We start from the raw sequence: 14,311 nt of genomic DNA on the forward strand, positions 1-14,311 counted from the left end.
TGTGAGTCAGGGCCAACTTGACGGCACATGACAACAACAACAACATGTTATAATCTTAGGAAATACTTTAAGAGGAATTTTCTTGTGTAGAGGGATAGGTGCTATCAGTATTTAGTTGAACAAATTTAACTAGAGAATGTCCTAAATATCAGGGCTCCTCAAAGGTTTGTATTCAGTACAAATAACATGCGTCAGACTTGTTTGCTTAAAATGCCGTAAAATGAGCAGATTGATGAAAATTAATAATCCATTTGTCATGAATATTCTCTTAAGGACTCTTATTGGAGTGATAGAAATTAAAGATTACACTTACACTTTACAAATGCTGTGATGTACTATCCGATCACATTTATTTTTTGAAATGCAGATTTGAAATAGTTGGCTATGGATGTTCAACGTGTGTGGGAAATACAGCACCCTTATCAGAAGCAGTTTTAAATGCGGTAAAACAGGTAAAATGATTAGCTCAGCAAGACACATCCAAGTGGGTTTTCTTAACTATATATTGCTATACAGAAAACATATATTGATGTATTTGTATTTCTGTAGACCTTTTACCTCTTGGGAAGAGTAACCTGTGAATCATAAATTGATTAAAAGAATCATATCTAGATCCTTGTAACAGTTATTTAATAGTATAAACATGTAACTTTTTAGATAGTTCAATACTTAATAATTAACAGTATTTTTTTTTATTGCCTTGCCTTCAGAACTATAATTGAAAATCTTGATATATGATTATCCAAGTTTGTACCATCTCTTGAATTAATAACACACGTTTGTATGCTTTTTTCCCCTCCAGGGTGATTTGGTTACTTGTGGAGTTTTATCTGGAAACAAAAATTTTGAAGGTCGTCTTTGTGACTGTGTTCGTGCCAATTACCTTGCCTCTCCACCATTAGTGGTAGCTTATGCCATAGCAGGCACAGTGGATATAGATTTCCACACAGAACCGTTAGGTATCTTTTCCTTCATATATATATATATATGTATGTATGTATGTATGTATGTATGCCTATGTCTCCCCCTATTTTTCCGCCAAAGTTGTATTTTTTTAAATGCTTCTTAGACCATCCATTCTTTTAAGTACTTCAGGAAAACTTACCATAATACATAATGTCATTCATTTCTGTGTTGATGTGAAGAATATAAACTGTTCAAGTAATTAGTTCTTCTAGCTGCTTACACCTAAATCACCTTGTTTTTGAATGATTTGTGTCTTTGAGAAGATGTAAACCTTTTGAGGGAGTTATTTTTAATACTGAATGTCATGTTGAAATCTTAACCAGGTATTGACCATACTGGCAAAAATATTTACCTTCTTGATATTTGGCCTAGTCAAGAAGAAGTCCATCAGGTGGAAGAAGAACATGTGATATTATCCATGTTTAAAGCATTGAAAGAGAAAATCGAGGTAAGAGTCTCACATGTTTTTTCCAATAGTTTAATAAAGTATTACTCCTTTATTTCATGTATCTTGCTTTCTGAATGGAATAAAAATACTGAATTCAAAGGAAATATAATTTTGAATACATATTTTTTAATACGTAACAGTCATTTTGTACCTGAACTCTCTAATAACTAAGAGAATGGCTTAGGTTGTTAGAATGTAATTTTATTTACTTATAAGAAATCTATGGCAAGCACTGATACTTGGCATTTTGAAGATGGGCACATTTCATAGAAAACTCCCCGTTTGGTACTCCCATTTAGGTGGTTAAAAATTCCAAAGAAATAGCAATAAACAATGAAATCTCCCTCCCACCCATTCCTTGGCCATCCACTTCTTACCTCCCTAGAGGCAATTAGTGATGTCACTTTCTCATACATCTTTCCAGAGGTATTTTATAAACATACAAGCATACACAGACATACACTACGTACATCCTTTTAGTTTAATAAAAGAATATATAAATATGGGGACATAAAATATTTATTCTCTTAACAAATATATATTAAGTCACTAGTATGTGCCAGACAGGAGTCCTGGTGGCACAATGGTAATAGTGCTCAGCTGTAAACCAAAAAGATCAGTGGTTTGAACCCACCCACCAGCCGCTTCACAGGAAAAAGATGTGGCAGGCTGCTTTCTTGTAAATATTTATGGCCTTGAAAACCTTAGTGGTCAGTTCTGCTCTGTCCTATAGGGTTGCTATAAGTCAGAATCAACTTGATGACAATGGATTTGGTTTTTTGGTATGTTCCGGGCACTATCCTAGATATTTAGGATACATCATTGAACAGAATTGTCTTGTGGAGAAGCTATGAACTAAAAACAGTATAATTAGGTAAATTATGCAGTGTGTTAAAAAGTGATAGGTGCTATATGGGAAGGGGGGGAAAAAGACCAGCAGGGTAAAGAGAACCAAGAGTGCAAAATTTGGGGAGGAGATTGCAAGTTTTTATAGATTAGATGACGGTGGACCTCACTGAAAAGTGACATTTGAGCCGAGTATTGAAGGAGGTAAAAGACACTGATGACAAGGTCTTTTAGGATCACAGTGGAGATAGAAAGAAATAGTGCAATTTTGGATAAAGTTTGAAAACAGTAGGCAGTGATACAGGACAAATATATTGACAAAAGAGAGGTACTTAAAGTCTAATATAATCATTTCCTTGTTTCCAGTGAGGCATTGGCATTCTTGTTCACATTTCTTAATTTAATACTAGCTTTTAAATCCAAAGAATTGTTAAACCAAATCACATGTATTACCCTCCAAGAGCATGAGGATCTTTTTTATTGAGATCAGGAGTTTTTCTCCATGATAAGATTCTTAAAGATTAACACTGTACTATACCACATGCTTAATCTCTGTTTAGCAACTTACATAGATTTTTCTAAATCTTTTAGCTTCTTTTGGACTCGAAAGTCCTTAACGTTTAGTTGGTATTGAGACTTAACTCGTAGGGTATTCCTGAAGAACTGGTGTGCTGGAAGTTGATGAGCAAATCTTTATTCATTCTGTTAAAAAACGCCATGTTATAGATTGCACTATGTTAGAGTTCAATCTAAATGGACAAGTCTTTTTAAAAATCCCTTTCTAACCTAGTTCTCTTATTCCCTTGATCATTTTCATAAGCCTCTTTTTCTGACTCCATTTTATCTTTCATTTGGTTCATCAATCAAAACCATATTCACAGAAGGGAAATAAATGGTGGAATTCCTTAGAAGCACCAGATTCAGTTTTGTTTCCGTGGGATTTAAAGTCTACTTATATTAGATGTCCTTCATTTTTTGATAAACTTGTAAGTACTTCTTTACTACTTATCTTTTAAAGATTGTTATGAACTGGAAAAAAAAATCCTTGTAAAGAAATGCCTTGAACTTCTACCTTATAGACCAAAGAGCCAGTTGCACTTCAGCCTATTGAAAATGCCCATGTCTTATTATATTTGGGAGATTCTGTCACGACAGATCATATATCACCTGCTGGAAGCATCGCTAGGAGTAGTGCTGCTGCTAAGTATTTGACAAACAGAGGGTATGTACATGGTTTTAGGGTATTTTTAAGGCTATTTCTGTCTCACTGATTAAGAGGCTTTTACTGGTCATGTAGAATGATACAATGGGAAAGCAGTCAGCACAATCCAGATAATAGAAACCATGGGACAGATAGCCCAGTTTCTTCAGATAAAGTACCAAGGGGAAGGAAAGAGGGAGAAGGAACATGTAGATTAAAAGAGACGAGATATATGAGACAAATGAATTTATTGAATGTAATTTTAATTCTGATTTGAGCAAACCAACTGTAAAAGAATAATAATAATAATAATGTGTGGGAGAATCAAAGAAATTACTGTCTTTTATATTTAATTGTATAGTTAAAATGATAGGATATCTGAGTTTTGCTTCAAAATCACCTAATAGGTGGTGGTTATAGAAGAAACAAGAGTCCATGAGTTGATTATAACTGGGTGACACATGGGCATTTGCTGTTCTCTCTACTTCTGTACATGCTTAAAGTTTTTCATAATGAAAACCATTTTGGGGTAAGTTTTGCAACTCAATAACGTGTGGTTATTTTCCTTCCGGAGTGAAACTTTCATAACTTACTTTCAGCCTTACCCCTCGTGAATTCAACTCTTACGGAGCCCGAAGAGGTAATGATGCTGTGATGACAAGAGGCACTTTTGCAAATATCAAGCTTTTTAATAAGTTTATTGGAAAACCAGCCCCTAAAACAATTCATTTCCCATCAGGACAGACGGTAAGGACACAGACAAAAATGCTTAAGCACTTGCTAACTAGATCACAATTTATATTAATGACTTTTGTATTTGCTTTATTCTACAGCTAGATTTTTTTATTTTGTTTTGTTTATTGTGATTTAGGTGAAAATTTACAAAGCAAATTCACTTTTCATACAGCATTTCACATACATTTTGTATCATGTCATTAACCATAATTTACCACAATGCAACAGCTCCCCTCTCACTTCATCCTGACAGTACCTCTTCCCTGTGTCCGTCCCTCCATGCATCCCTGCCCCCCGTGCTGTCTCCCTATGCATAAACACCCCTTCTTTCTCCCATGATTGTTCTCTCCAAGGAATGTATTTACCTCAGGTACATGTTCAACTCCTGTGCCTATCTTTTGCTTGGCTGGAAGCCACATATGTGGGTTCAATTCCAGACCTAAAGGTCAGCTAGGGGCCATAGTTTCAGTGGTTCCACCAGGCTCTGTCAGACCAGCAAACCTGGTCCCCTTTTTTTTTCCAAATGATTTTTAGTTTTGTTCCACATTGTTCTCCCTCTCTATCCAGGATCTCCTATATAGATCCCCCTCCAAGTGGTTGACATTGGCAGCCAGGCACCATCTAGTTCTTCTGGTCTCATAGTCATATAGGCTGCAGATCACATGGTATATACTGTCACTAGGACTAATTCGTTCCATGATCTTTGGTTTTCTTCATTCTTCTTTGCTCTGGACAAGGAGAGACCCATCATTGCATCTAGATGGCTGCTTGCAAGCTTTTAAGATCCCAGTCACTACTCGCCAAACTAGGAGGTGGGACAGCATTTTGGGTAGTATGCTATGCTAATTGAGCTTGATGTTCCCTGTGACTATGGTCCCAAGCCCACAGGTTCAACTTCTCAGACCCTCTGGGTAGCTGGCTATGACCAAGAAGTGACTACAACCTTGTCCCTTGTCAGCTCTACTATACACCTGGGAATTCAGATCATACAAATAAACTTACAGGACCATTGTCTGCCAACCCTGTACATGGACTTGGGTACACTTCCCACTTTATAGACATACCTGCTAGTTCAGCCTATCCACCCGTATACCCATGTTTGCATAGACATACCTACTAGTTCAGCCTATCCACCCATATACCCATGTTTGCCTTCACTGACAATGCAGTACTGTATGTGCAAAAGGGTTCATCTTGGTTGTCTGTACCTCCCATGTACCTCTCTATGTCTTCCTCTTCCTCTTCCTCAGTGCTACCATGTTGATCACTCACATTTGGTACATTGCCCTTCTCTTCACCCAAATCAATACATATCTCTACCTGTCTAACAGTGTTCCCTACCCTACCCTCCCACCCCTTATAACCAACAAAGAAAAATTCCTCCCACAGATAAACCTTTCCTTGATTTTTACAATAACGGACTAATACAATATTTGTCCTTCTAATCTACAGCTAGATGTTTTTGAGGCTGCAGAACTGTACCAGAAAGAAGGTATCCCACTGATTATTTTAGCAGGAAAGAAATATGGTTCAGGAAATTCAAGAGACTGGGCTGCCAAAGGACCGTACTTGCTGGTATTAATTCTTAATATTTATCTTCTTACACTTAAAAGAGTTTTAATTATTCCCTTTTGTAATAACATCCTGTCAGAGTTTATTTAGTTTACGTGAGTTTTTTTAATGCTTATTTGGACCTCATTTTTGTGTTTAAATGATCTTATGTAGTATTTTACACCCATCTAGTTTCATTTTAATACTTTGAATTTGAAGAAACCTGTGTTAGTCATTTTTATTTGAGGAAATCTGTATAGGAGAAAGGACAGTCTTGGACTACTACTTTATAATTATTTGTACCCATTTGTAGATTGACTTGCCTCGTATTCATTTAATTTTCTTGGATTTGTGCCACTGAGGTTATTAAATAGAGGTTGTGGGCTTTTTTTTTTTTTTTTTCCCCCAAATGGGGGATTGTGGTGGCTTGTTCTCTGCCAGGAAGACATATTTCCTGAAACTCTTTGCTGAAGAGGAACTAGACAATCTGCTGGAGAGGAATAGTCATGTGACATGTACTTTATGCCATTTCATACCCACAAGTGCTTCTCTTTGCTATTTCAGCTGTAAGAGGACTGGCAAAAATCATAGTCCTCATAGTCTATCATGTAAATTTAACTCTTTTTTAAGTCTTTAAACTGCTCTCCCCTAAAATATAAGCGTTTTTAGAAGTTATAAGGAATAAGCCAATATCTCTCATTTTTCACAGATGCTAATTTTAGGTATTGTATGAATATCAATTATGTGTATTGTTGTTGTTTTTGTTATGTGCCGTCAAGTCAGACCTGACTCATAGCGACCCCTCCTTGGGTTTCTGAGGCGGTATCACTATGGAAGTAGATTGCCCAGCCTTCCTTCCTAGGAGTGGCTGGTGGGTTTGAACTGCCAGCCTTCTGGTTAGCAGTCAACTGCCTTAGGCACTACGCTACCAGAGCACCTAATTATATGTATAGGTTTCCTTTTTTTCTTCCTCTAAAATTTATTTTAGTATTTCTCTTATATACACACCCACTTCTCACTTTTTGACATGGTTACACACCAAAGACCAGGTCATTACTAGAAACTTGGTGTTATGAGAGTTGGGACCGTGCCCCATGTTTGGCACTGGAGTTCCCTACAACTCCTTCAGTCACTGCCCCCATCTCAGGATACACATAGTGCATTGGCCCCCCCCCCGCTTCTCCACCATGCCTTCCTCACCACAGCAGAACCTACAGGGATTGGGGGTTGGTGCTTGGGTATTGCCTACCTGCTCTAGGTGGGGACCTCACCCGTCGTCCATCAGCCTCAGTCCTGAGGCCCCCACATGGCCCTCTTCACCTTCCTCCCCTTCCCTTCTTGCCTACCGACCTCTCTGCACCTTCAGACCCTCCTCCAGCCTCTCCCTGCTTGCCCCTAACCTCATGTCATTCTGCTGTAACCCTACACCCTCCATAGCCAGACCAAGATGTTGCAGACAAACAAGAGAAGGCATCCTGTGGTTGGTCAGCCACTCTCCCTTATGTGACACAGTCACTGCTGGGGCCTCTGGTATATCATTCAGGGTGGCTTGCAGAGGGTGCTCTGGGCCTGGCTGCTGCCCTGTGTGAAACCCAGACCATTAGAGGCACCGCCTAAGAATTTTTTCAGAGTTGTAAATGTGAAATGTCAGATGAGATAGTCAAAAACTGAAGAGTAGGTGAGTGTGTATATATGAAGCTTTCTGATATAACTGGTAATCCTTGGCTGTCCATTCAGTTAGACATTAAAAACCTGATCACAAGCTATGAGTGTGGACTGGATTTGTCAGTTAGTGAACCTTATTGTAAGCGGTTGAATGATAAGCCACCTTTTTCATTCAGAGAACCCTAAATGTTAGTTTGTATATTTTTTCTGAAGCTATTCAGTTTCTACAAAGGAGGAGACTTCAGTCTCTCCTGCTCTACAGAATCAAACTCACTACCATCGTGTCAAATATGACTCATAGCAACCTCCATTGTGTTTCTGAGGTGGCAAATCTTTATAGAAGTAGATTGCCCCATCTCCCTTCTGTGGAGTAGCTGGTATGTTTGAACCACCAACCCTCTGGTTAGTAGTCAGATGCATTAGGCACTGTGCATTAGGCATTAGGCATAACCACCAGAGTTCCAGTGTCCTGATAGTGGAGTGAATAATAGATGCTGGTAGCTTAAATGCTGAGTCAGGAAAGGAAAATGAGAATCTCCCCATTCAGGACACAGACTTCTAATTAATCCCCCATTTTTAATCTGGTATTCTCACCCTAGCTTTCCCTATCCCCTGTGCTCCTCAGTCTAAAGCATACATTCTCAAAGGAAGTGATAGAACTCTCAAAGGGTGAAAATTATTTGAGTGGTTAAAAAAATCCTACTTTAATACATGTAAAGCATAGGTATATATAAAGTACATAAATAGACAAGATGTATTTGTGGTGTTAAAATTGGGGGTGGGGTCATGATTAGGGGAGAAATTTCTAAAAAAGACTCTTTCAAACCAAACCAAACCCATTACCATTGAGTTGATTGCAACTCATAGCAACCCTGTAGAAGAGAGTAGAACTGCCCCATAGGGTTTCTAAGGCTGTAAATCTTTAGAGAAACAGATTGCCTCATTTTTCTCCCTCAGAGTGGCTGGGGGGTAAGAACTGCCAACTTTTTGGTTAATAGCTGAATGCCTTAACAACTACGGCGCCAAAGGTTTCATGTGGGGGTAATAATGAAAAGAGGTTAACACTGGTCTAGAACTTCTCTAATTACATTTTCTCCCAGAAATAAACCTCTAGTGTTCAGAAGTAGGAGGTCCCTGGGTGCCACAGAGTTTGTACTCTACTACTAACGTAAAGGTTGGCAGTTCACACCCACTCAGCAGTACCATGGAGGAAAGACCTGTTGATCTGCTTTCATTAAGATTATAGCCAAGAAGATCCCCTCTGGAAACTTATACTCTATAACACATGGGGACTTCATGAGTCTGAATTGTCTCAGCAGCAATGGATTTGTTTTTTTGTGTTTATTTTTGGTCTTCAGGATACTTAACTGAACCGGAGATCTTATCTGCTTCTTTTTATAGATTTCCAACCTGTACCCCCAAAGTTCTGAGAACTTCAGGCCTCTGAGACTCAAGCCTTTTTCTGTGTTCTGTGTTGTAAATTCATACCTTATTGTTAACAGTCTCTAATTTGAATTTACTTCTTTATAGTTTCAGCATTTTTCCTGCTAGATCATTTACCTATCTCTGTCTTCTAAGTGTTTAAAGAATTCTCTCATCCTATTCTCTTTATCCCTGTGGGTGTACCAAAAAACCAAACTCACTGCTGTTGAGTTGATTCCCACTCATGGCAACCCCCTTTAGGTTTCTAGGCTGTCAGTCTTTATGGAAGCATCTTTCACCTTTCTTCAGACTGATGGGTTTGAACCACTGACCTTTTGGTTAGCAGCCAGATGCCTTAACCACTGCACCACCAGAGCTCCTTCCCTGTGGTTGTACACTTGCTTTATTCCTTTATTTTAGTGGCATTTCAAGAGGGAGTGTATTAGATCTACCATGTTTAAACAAATCCTTCTATGCCCTATTTGAGGTCAGAAGAGCCACCCCGGTTTATAAAGCTCTTTCTATGTGGTAGGCACGAGGCTGTACGTAATGCTGGAGTAGCAGAAGGGAAACCAGACTAACTTAGGGAGCTACTTAAAAATACAGAAAAGTAATCCATAAAAGTTTCTGTTACTGTAACTGGTATCACTAAATTGTATACCTGAAAGATGTTGAATTGGCAAATGTTGTTTCTATGAATTTTTATAACAAGCTAAAAAGTGGGAAAAAAAAAAGTCTTCCATAAATACTTTGCTATAATATTGACTTTCAGTATAGGGTATTAGGTTAAAAGTGTAGAAAGTCCAAAAGCTGTTTCCCTCCCCCCCTTAAAGTGCTTAATAAAGCAATCTTAAGATGATTGAAAGAATAAAATACATATTTGTTAACAGGGTGTGAAAGCTGTTTTGGCTGAAAGTTATGAAAAAATTCACAAAGATCATTTGATTGGAATTGGCATAGCTCCACTTCAGTTCCTTCCAGGAGAAAATGCAGATTCCTTGGGCCTCTCTGGCAGAGAAACATATTCTTTAACATTTCCCGAAGAACTGTTTCCTGGAATTACGTTAAATATAAAGGTATCTGTGAAATTCTCAAATTTTGTACTATTTGTACTCATATTATGTACTGTTGACTCAAATATATAGTTGTAAATTCAGTAAGAAATAATTATTGTAAATTGCATAATTACATCAACTAGTAAACAGATTAAGATGGTCTTTTTCCTGCATACTAAAATCTGTGTTAATACAATTGATGTTCCCTGAGCAAAAGTAGAAAAAACTAGATTCTTCGTCCAAAAAAATAAAGACCTGTGGAAGGAGTTGTGAAGTCACAAGTTAAGAACTCTGGATGTTAAAAGGAAAAGCAGAATTGATTAGGTGTAAGTTGTAGCACAGTAGCGTATATTGCCTTGCAAAATAATGCATATACACACCCATTAGATTTATTGCTTATTTAATTAAAGGCTTATCAGAGGTAAGCCCTTCATAAAGGGAATCAATCTCTTCAGTGGAAAAAGAAAAAAATTGCATGCCTCTTTATGTACAATATATAGTGTAAGTTTGGTTATATTCCAGTTAAACTCCCTCAAGGACATGTTTATTCTATATCTATATGATTAGAAAACCTTTGTCTTTTCCTTTGTAGAAAGGTTCAGCATTCACACATACACACATACAGATGCACACCTATACTATTTAAGTCCATCTTGATTCTCTCCTCTGGCATTTTCTGGTGCCACACACTTGCCCTATCTCCCTTGGGCTTTTTCTTTTCAACAGTCATCAGTAAGTCCAGAGGGTGTCCTTCTTAAACATTGAGTTATTGTTATAATTAAAAACAATTTATTATATAATGTACATACATCTACTGCTAGAATCAATCATTTGGTTTAACTGCCTCATTCTGTAGATAACAAAACCAGAGAAGAGGATTACTTAAGGCTGTAGCAAGTAAGTAAAATAGACAGAACTGAACTGTATGACTCTTGGCATTTGAAGTCAGTGTTCGTTCTTCTATATCATGCTGCTTTCATCACATAGGATTTGTTAAGTATTCATATATGGTACTAGAGTTTCATCTAGGTAGATGGATATAGTAGTCCCTATTTAAAATTTGCATAAGAGAATCTTCCCAGTCACCGTCAATTTTAATTACACTTTCCTAAGTAGTGGAGCTGATTTCTCGTAATGTCCTGAATGCTGTGGAATTTTCAGTTAGATGGGTCTCTTGTCAGGGTTAGGAGAGTTATTGAGAAATAAGATGTCCTACAAATCAAGTGAGAGGAGTTTAGAGTAGGTATTCGTATCAGTAGGACTTTTGTAAGGCTGTACTGAATGCAGTGTGAGTAAAGAGCGACCCCTCCTTGGGTTTCTGAGGCGGTACCACTACAGAAATAGATTGCCCAACCTTCCTTCTGAGGAGTGGCTGGTGGGTGTGAACTGCCAGCCTTCTAGTTAGCAGTCAAATGCCTTAGGCACTACGTCACCAGAGCTCCTAACGAGTTGTCTTATGTTGGTTAAGTTTGGAAAAACTGAAGCACTGGACAGTTACTGACTTAGAACTCCACGGGGCCAAATGACAGCGTCAAGCTTGACTTTCAGTTGCATGTGTCAGCTTCTTTTCCTTGTTGCAGGTCTTCTTGTCCTGGTCTGATTTTAATTTAGGCATATATACTATTTCAAAGAAAAGGCAGAATTGAGCATTCAGGGTTAGGGTAGACTTTACAACCAAGAAGAAAAAGGATGAAAAGAAAAAGAAGAAAAAGGAAGAGTAGCAGATGTTGTGTGCAAATGAATACTTAATGAATATGACTTATGATTTCTCCAATTAATAAATGGAAATCTAAGCCCTTTGATTTCGTGTTCTAGGTTATAGAATACTTATCATGTAAAATACCTGTTTTTCTACTTCATAATGAAGTGCTAGGTCAGATATCTTGGGGCCAGGGGTGTTCTTTTGGTTTCTTTTTTCCCCAAGGAAAAGGATTCAGGCAATTGGAATACAGGGTATTTCCATCTTTTCAAAAGTTCACTTTATGCCGCTTGGCTTTTACAAAAGACTTTTACATTGGTACCTGTTCTCACTGACCAAAAAAGTTCAAAGAGGATTTTTACCTTTACAATAAACGCAAAACTAGTATTCAGCATTTGTTTTACAGCAGTCCGCTAGTTAAAGAGGCAGTGTGGTGAGAGTGATGGCACCAAGCTTCTTCCTTGGGAACTAAACTACATTCAGCATTAAGCTGCCATAGCTTTAAACTATGTCTGTGAACACATGTTACTGTTATTTTCGGTTTTATGTGTTACTTGGTATGATTTGGTAGGTTTTTTTTAATCTGGAAACGTGCAAAAGTTTTTTCCCATATAAATGAATGGTAATTGCTTCTTCACTTTATGCCATTTGGGCTTACGAAAGGTTTCATAGGAACACTACTTTCGGATACAGGGGAATACCTATATATGAAATTAAAACCAGGAAAATCAGACAGAATGTCTGGCAAGTCGTATAGTCATAGAGCATGAAAACAAATGGTCCTAGTTACTAAGTAACTCTGAAGATTTTACCACTGATAAGAGGTGTTTCTGTTTGTTTAAAGACAAGCACTGGAAAAGTATTCGGCGCAATTGCTTCCTTTGAAAATGACGTGGAAATAACATTATACAAACATGGAGGATTATTAAACTTTGTGGCACGAAAATTCTCATAGTATCTACTTACCATCAAGACCTTTCATGACTTAAAAGGGCAAGGCTATTTGTCCTTACATGGAGTTGCAGCCAGTCCCAGTATGCTCACCTATCTCATCCCTGGATGTAAATGATTGCGAATCAACGTAGTAACTGAAATGAAATCTTCCTGATTTTAAATAATATACGAATGGTGCTATTAACATTGCTAAAATCAATGTGTGAAGTGTGTTGTGGAAGAGACCTGTAAGTATGGGGGGGGGAATATTTTATCACACCATTTTGTAAATAAAGGCAGAATTTGAATTTGTGTTGAAGATTCTTATATGAATAACTTTCCTGAAATTGTTTTAGTTTTGCACCTATAAAACTGTGTACTACTGTTTTTTTTTTTTTTTGGTTTAGGAGTAGCGGATTGAAGTATAAAAAGCCAGATTAGACTCTAAATTGTAGAAGTTGGAAATTGATTTATAAATGGACTTTTCAGATAGATTTATTTCTTCTCAGAATTGAGCTGGACCCAGTTGGCATTCTTAGTTTGTAATATAAACCAGGAATATAACCTGCCCCAGACCACAATCATTTGTCCAGTCCAGCCAAGGTTTCCTCCATGTCTGAAGATGGCCCAGTACAAAGTACCATTGATTGTGTAGCACCAATGTACTGACAGTGGTACATATCACATATATAGCCCTTGATTTTTTTTTTCAGTAATTTGTTACTGTGACACTCTGGTAAGTCTCAGGTGGCATTATATTACTTGGATTAGATTATTTTGTTCACTCTTTTGCTCACCTTATGTGATGCTGTAACTTCTTATAGCATCCTTTAGGTATCATTAACCAGAATTTCATACTCATTTTACATTTGCTAAAGAAAACATTAATCATTAAACTCTAAAATGATTTCCTCTAGACTTTTAAATTACCCACTCTAAATTATATGATTGCTCAGCTGTAAGCATTTTTTAGATTTTGATTATTTGTTAATTATTTAGATTGATTTCCTGTTATTTTGAGTCCTTATTTTACCTATGCTGCATGATTCTCTTAATCATGTTACAGTTATAACCAGAGCTGGCCTTCAGGATAAAACATTTAAGTTGTTGATGCCTGAGTACCGTATTTTCTTAATGTGCATGTCTGTTCACCGCATTGAATGTTCTGTCACAAGAAGTTCAGCAACTTAAGATTGGATAATTAATTCCAGAAGGTTCTGTACCTTCTTTTAATTAAGAAATTAAACTTAGCAGATAAAAGGTTAATTGTAGTGGGTTTTTTTTTTTCACATGGAGTTATCTTTATATGAACTAGTTACTGTAATTCAGAATTAGCTCACATTGCACAGAATAAAGAATTATTTCTTTTAACTGAAGTGCTGAAACTACCAAACCAGTGGATGAAGTCCACTGAGAAGTTTGCACATAATCAGTCATACAATCTTTTGAAAGTATTTTGCAAATATATGTTCAGACAATAAGATGGACTGGAATTTGACAAAACTATTTCCCTTTTTTAAAATTTTTTACAAATATTTTCTGTGTTCTTGCCATTTTATTGTGCTACTGTGTATGTATCTGTCTCTCCAAGTATTTTTTATTTACGTGAAAACAAGAGTTAGGGATGGAGAATTTACAAGTTGAATGTTAAAATAACCTGTTAAATGCTTTGTAGAAATGCTAATTCCAGATTGTGTTGGGAGGAAAAAATCTGTATTATTTTGAAACCGTACTTACTATGTATCATCAGAGGCATGAGCATCATCATAAACAGCCAATCCAGGAGATGA

The 14,311-nt window shown here is 37.2% G+C and overlaps 1 protein-coding gene across 1 annotated transcript in view; it reads left to right on the plus strand.

The window, feature by feature from the left end:
- The window catches only part of IREB2 (iron responsive element binding protein 2), an 82,019-nt gene extending 69,476 nt beyond the window's left edge, over window positions 1-12,543 (plus strand). Inside the window, exons 14-22 of the mRNA XM_007951840.2 lie at window positions 368-452; window positions 803-959; window positions 1,290-1,414; window positions 3,142-3,246; window positions 3,340-3,482; window positions 4,061-4,208; window positions 5,649-5,771; window positions 9,725-9,910; window positions 12,433-12,543. Coding sequence (XP_007950031.1) covers window positions 368-452; window positions 803-959; window positions 1,290-1,414; window positions 3,142-3,246; window positions 3,340-3,482; window positions 4,061-4,208; window positions 5,649-5,771; window positions 9,725-9,910; window positions 12,433-12,543 — 1,183 coding nt within the window. The remainder of the gene's footprint in view (window positions 1-367; window positions 453-802; window positions 960-1,289; window positions 1,415-3,141; window positions 3,247-3,339; window positions 3,483-4,060; window positions 4,209-5,648; window positions 5,772-9,724; window positions 9,911-12,432) is intronic.
- The last annotated feature ends 1,768 nt before the right edge of the window (window positions 12,544-14,311 follow it).

The sequence above is a fragment of the Orycteropus afer genome, unplaced genomic scaffold (assembly GCF_000298275.1).
Source record: "Orycteropus afer afer isolate SDZICR_OR568_19922 unplaced genomic scaffold, OryAfe1.0 scaffold00313, whole genome shotgun sequence".
In the NCBI taxonomy this organism is placed as follows: domain Eukaryota; kingdom Metazoa; phylum Chordata; class Mammalia; order Tubulidentata; family Orycteropodidae; genus Orycteropus; species Orycteropus afer.